The sequence below is a fragment of the Cariama cristata genome, unplaced genomic scaffold (assembly GCF_000690535.1).
Source record: "Cariama cristata isolate BGI_N322 unplaced genomic scaffold, ASM69053v1 scaffold16812, whole genome shotgun sequence".
Taxonomy (NCBI): Eukaryota; Metazoa; Chordata; class Aves; order Cariamiformes; family Cariamidae; genus Cariama; species Cariama cristata.
In genome coordinates, this window is record NW_009604540.1 from 6,243 (window position 1) to 12,125 (window position 5,883).

A 5,883-nucleotide genomic window follows, 5' to 3' on the forward strand; every position below is an offset into this window, starting at 1 on the left:
TATGTGTGTGCATCTTCAGGGCAACTACGTACCAATTATAAGCAGGACGGCAGTATAGGGAGTACGGCACTACAGCGGGGATAACCACTTACTGGCAAGTCTGCAAATATGTGTGTGCATCTTCAGGGCAACTACATACCAATTATAAGCAGGACGGCAGTATAGGACAAAATGCAGAGCTCTGCTTATTTATTACTTTTTCAAATATTTAAAGTTTAAGCTTCAACAACTCTTCACAATTTTAAGTTTTATAATGGCTTTAGATATATTTAGAACCTTAAACACCAAACTCTCAAGGAAGTTTAATTAGGATTTTTAAAGATACAGAAAAAGAAAAAACAATGTTATAGAGGTCTTGCAGTCCAGGAGAACTAAGTTCATGAAAACATTAATTTATTAACATAAAACCTTATTTTCTAAGTTGTGGGGGTTTTTTGTGGAGTTCCCTCCTTACTCTCCCAAAACCAAAATTGCTCCCCAGAACAAAATGCTTTTCATTTAGGCTGCACAAGAATGTAGTGCAGGAGGTGTAAGGTTTAAGCAAAGCCACTGAACCAGTGAGTAGTACGCACACACAATCTAGGCACTATTCTTTTCAAAGGTGCTTTCACTTGAGAAAATTATTGCTCATCTGCCCATAGTTGTGCTCTTCACACTCATCTCTGAAACACTTGGTAAGATTTAGCAGACCTCAGGTGAAGGTCTAGGGCCTGATAATTCACACAAGAGGAAGTAGGCAGCCTACAGACTTAAATTACTAAATCTCATCTTCTACAAATAAGGACTGCTACCACCGTTTGGGAAACAATGGTTTCCATTGTTCATAGCTGCATTAAGTAGATGTAGGCTCTGAACAGACAATTCAATGAATTTATTCATGCTACGCTGTACTCCAGCGTATCAGCTAAAAGTCAGCTACAACAGCCTAATATAACTATGCACAGCAAGGCTGTGAATTTGAAACAGCAGTTCCTACATCCAGTTGCAGCTTGTGGTTAAGCCTAGACATCACTAAAGGCAGTGATCTTGATTTGGAGATCTGAAGGACACAGACGTCACAATATTCCAAACAAAAAACAGCCACTACTCTTTGCAGTCTCAGCTTGCTCAGTCTCGAGTCCTACTAGTAGGTTTTAAAACTGTTTTCTATTATTAGTTCCCTTTTACTGCCTCAACAATTATGGGCCACATCCTTCACTATTTTTTAACCTACTTTGGAATAGATGGTATGATTGAAACCTGCATTCACTGTGAACACAGGTTTTCATGGCAGTAATTCAAACAGTTCTTTCCCAAAGTCTTCCATGTTTTTCAGCATTCTTGAAACACAGATATATACTCCAAATAGGCTGAGAAACAAAGAAGTTTCCGCATAAGATGCTAAAACATGAAATTGTTTGAAGCCTTTCCCCTAGAATATGCAAGAGGCTTGGTCTTGTAACAAAGCTAGTTACAATCTTATAGAGACACTGTTCTGGTTTAAAATATTTCAAGGAGAAAAATTCCTGCTTTCCTTCTAGGATTGTTTGTTGCCACAACAAATCTCATCTATCTAAACTTCAAATATGTTACTTCTTATTTCCTCTCCTTTCAATTTTGCTCTTCAAAGATCAAAACACAAGCAGCTCCAGTAGAACACAAAAACCAAGCCACCTATCAACTGCAAGGTTCCTCCTATCAGAAAGGACTTTTAAATGAGGAGGAAGAAAACAAAAGGTTTTTCGTATTTATTCCAAGTAGAATGACTACGGAGAAGTGACTCAAGGTTAGGCAGCAAAAGTTAATGGAATGCCATCTGAAATGAAGACTGACTCAGTAACACATGAGACTTGCTAATCATTTGTTAATCTCCCATTCAAAAACCACTAGAACTACTCATGTAACACCAGTAAAACAGGAGAAGATACTGCCTGGTTTCCTCTTGACAGGAGAACGAACTTTAAATGAGAACGTCAGTTTTTCTGGCATTTGATACCAAGTGCTATGTACCCCCAAAGGATTAATTACTTTAGCATCTATGAATCAGGACTAAGTAAACTTGCAGTACAATGATTATATTCTGCTAATGTGCAAGACTTGCATAAGACTTATTCTTTGGATTTTCATTCTGTGTGCTGATACTTCACATTTTGCAGCAGGCATTCCCTCCTCCTCCTCTTGAACACATTATACCTTAACAGCATACAATCTTCTGGAACATCCTTTCTCTTGAATAGTTAAGACCTGTAACACCAGGCAGAATTTGTTGAGATTGAGAGACTGGACACTGGATTCTTACAGGTGGAATTGTCTAGGCCAGACAGGGAAAGAAATTGTCACATGAATGCTCTATAATGCTCCCTTAATTGTTGCGATCCCATAAAGGTTCTTATCTGAATTCAGAAGTAAATAAAAAAGGCTCAAATCGAGTTAAAATTGAGCATGTCTGTTTAGAAAGGTAAGCCTGAACAGAAAACAAAGTATAGGCACAGGTGATATTAAGTAATATAGTTTTGCCTATTTTTGGTGTTTACTTAGGTAGTCTTTTTTTTTTCTCTAAGTTATTAGTAAGTTTTGGCAGTAAAGAAACATCTCTTTCTTCCTTTCCAGAGAATACATATTACAAGGAGGGTTTTTTTAACATTTGCCCACTATTCATATGGTTTTCCAGCTCAGCATGTTTTGAATTGTTTCAGAGAAAATTTTCATGTCTATCTCACATGGAAGAGAAGATCTGCATGTTTCACCAAAGTCATTTCGTTCTGTAAAAAGACAAGTTTTAAAAGCAGAATACCAAATGCCTACAGCTAACTAAAACTAGATGAAAAGCATGGTGGAACAAACTTGTAACATCTTCAGGTAACACTGAATGAATTGCCTGCTAGAAAAGTAGACTGAAGCAGCTTTCTGTAGTAACACCCAAACCCCACTACAAAACTCTCCATATTGACCATTAAAGACAGCAAAACTATTCATACCAGGAAAAAAAAGTTAGTGTAGAGCCTGTTCCCTTCCTTACTTCTGCAGCTAACACTACCACCTAATTAAAGCACTCTGCTTGCCAACATTAAATGCACAGTCATGGCAGAAGCCAACTCAATGTCTTTTCCCCTTGACTCAGTGACAGAAGAGATACAAAATCCCATGCAGTTCCTTCAAATGTTTTGGGAGTTCGATTTAAGACCTAGATGTTTAGCATGTTCTCAGTAATAGCAGCCTTAAGGAGTTCAGCTTATTTTAGTCGTACTATGCTTAACACTAATACTTCATAGTCACTGCAGTAAATTTTAGAAAAGATCCAGTTACTTACGCAGCAAACAATTTACGTCTTATCATGCTGCTACTAAGATACATCTACACACAAAGCTCTAGTCTTACAGCTACAGGATAAGATCACATCAAGCTAATCTACTGATTAATTAGCTAATACTTCATCATGTATTCAATCAGCAGTGAGCTACACTTGCCACAAAACAGTTTAGCCATTCTTTAGTAAGGCTGCTGTGCTAGTTTAAAACTTAAGCTAAAGCATTTCAGATATCCCAGAAAATATATGAATAAAGCTTTATTTTTAAGCAACACCACAGACTATTTTAATACAACCCACACATTTAAGTCAGGTGGAGAGTACTAAACTGAACAATCATCGCTAAAACATTTCCATTGGAAATGTGTTAAAGTTCACAAGTGTCTTCATTACCACCTTACTGAAATTTCCTTATGTGTTTCTAGTCTACACACCACATATTTCACGCAGTCATGCAAATCTGAATAAAATTTTAAATGTTCAGGTAACAGGGAAGTCCATTCACTGCAAAGATTCATTTTTCACAGAAGAGCCAGGCTAGGTAAGACCAAACACTGCAGGGTTCTTCATGAGAGTACAGGTGTTTTAGAAACCATGAACTTTCAGTTGTTCTTCCTTGACAATGCCAATCTAAAGGAAAAAAACAACTTATTTCAGTAAAGCTTATATGCTTAGGACATTACAGTGATATCAAGTTACCAATCTATTTTAGTCAAAGAAACTGCAATACAATATATACTCAATAAAGCAGTTTTCTGGTTTCCAGAATGTTTCTGGCACAAGCAGAAGAACTGACTACACCAAAAAGAAAATCTTGTTACACATCTGACTTGTTCTGTAGACCAAGCACTTATTCTTTGACAGTATAACATCTCTGCATCATGATTTGCATCAGTAAGCCTCTTTCCTCTATAGTGTTTTCAGCCTCAAAATTATGGTTTGCATCAAACACTTGATTTTACAAATGAAGAACTCAAGCTGCACTGACAGAGAACAAGTGGTATGTTGTAGCCGGGTAAATGCATTCTACAGTGTTTTGATTCTTACCAGAGCTTTACCCTCACTCTGCAAGTGTTATTTTACTTTTTGGCTGAAAATACAAAGGAACTAATAGTGGACATCTTTAGCTGGCTAATGAACATCAGTGCCACTTGTCACTGTTGCTTCCAGAGAGGTTTAGATATTTATCTGCAGTCCCTCACCTCCAAGAGGAATTGGCAGATGTTCTTCCTCTGGTCACCCTGAAGCTGGATAACTTCACCGTATTCAGGATGTTCAATCACAGTACCATTACACGCAAATTTCTAGAAAGAAACATTCATATTGTAAGACATCTAATGTACATTATGATTTTGCTTAGTAAGTCTTTTCAGCAGAACTTAGTCACAGAAGCTGCTTATAAATTCTGATGCCAAGCAAGGCAAAGGTTAGGTCTATTTTACACTGGTTTTGAGAGCAAATGGAATATATTTGCTGATGCATACAAACACAAACCAAGCTGCTGATGGTAAATTTAGGCAAAGACAGGATTAGCTACTGTGCAGAAGGAACCAGCCAACACTCATGACAAGAATGGAAAATAAAGTCATAAGATACAGTCTTTCAACTCCACACTATTTAAAAGTATTTTCATCCTGGCTAAACTCAAGATCTCTATTTTCAACAGCAACTCGGCTATGACAGAAGTAGGAATGCAAAAACAGTTCTACTTTAAATTGATTTTATTCTTCACAACAACAAAGCCAGTTATCTGTGAAATTTTAATGAAACACTCAGAATATTTATTTACTCCTTTATAAGAAAGAAACATTTAACTTTTTACCAAAAATCAGTGTCACTAGACACTGATAGGAGTTTTGAGAAAGATGGGGAAAGGGATCAACCTGAATATGAAAGTGATGTGCACTGGCAAGAATGAAATAAAGCAAATATTCTGTTATTTAGTATTAGAAGCTATCATATTCCTTTATATAACATCTTTATTACCAAATCAAATCAGCAACTTCACCTTTTTGAAAGCTTTCACAAGTTTCTTCTTGTCATAATCATCTGCAATTCCCTGAACAGTAGTTAGTGTCTTTCTTCCGTTTCGTTGTTGGATCCTTATATGAATGTAATCTTCAGTCCCCGCCGGGAGTAAGTCGTCACCCTTTGTTGCATCAGCAAAGGGGTCTGCAGGAGCAAAAAGATTCATGTAATTCCCACAAAGGAAAATACCCAAGCTCAAAACTAACAGGTAAGATTCTCACTTCACAAAGAGCTTTATTTAGGTGATAATCTTGCTGTTTTCTCTCTGTTTAAAAATGCACTGTTAAAATCAGAGTAGTTTTTTCTACACGTGTATTAAGTCTCACTAGCCTACTAACTCAGCATAGTGCTTTCAACTATCACGCATCCAGTTTCATCAATGCCTTCCCAATTTTCAGCTACAGTATCGGTTTACTTAACTATTTCCTGTAAACTGTAAATCCTGAAGCTCTGAACCTGAAAACAAGGTTCCAAGAGAACATCAAGTGCAACTAAGTTTTATACAGCCACATGCATTTTAAGTGAAATACACAAGTCATATCTTCTATCAGATCAACTGATAAATATGG

General features: G+C 36.8%; 1 protein-coding gene across 1 annotated transcript; it reads right to left on the reverse strand.

Annotated features, from left to right (window-relative positions):
* Positions 1-3,530: 3,530 nt before the first annotated feature.
* EIF1B (eukaryotic translation initiation factor 1B) lies at positions 3,531-5,480 on the reverse strand. Its single transcript, XM_009695668.1, has 3 exons — positions 5,295-5,480; positions 4,489-4,590; positions 3,531-3,916 (listed from the first exon to the last, which is right to left on the reverse strand). Exons 1-3 carry the CDS (start codon positions 5,478-5,480, stop codon positions 3,872-3,874), a joined length of 333 nt encoding a protein of 110 aa, XP_009693970.1. The 3' UTR covers positions 3,531-3,871.
* Between the last annotated feature and the right edge of the window lie 403 nt (positions 5,481-5,883).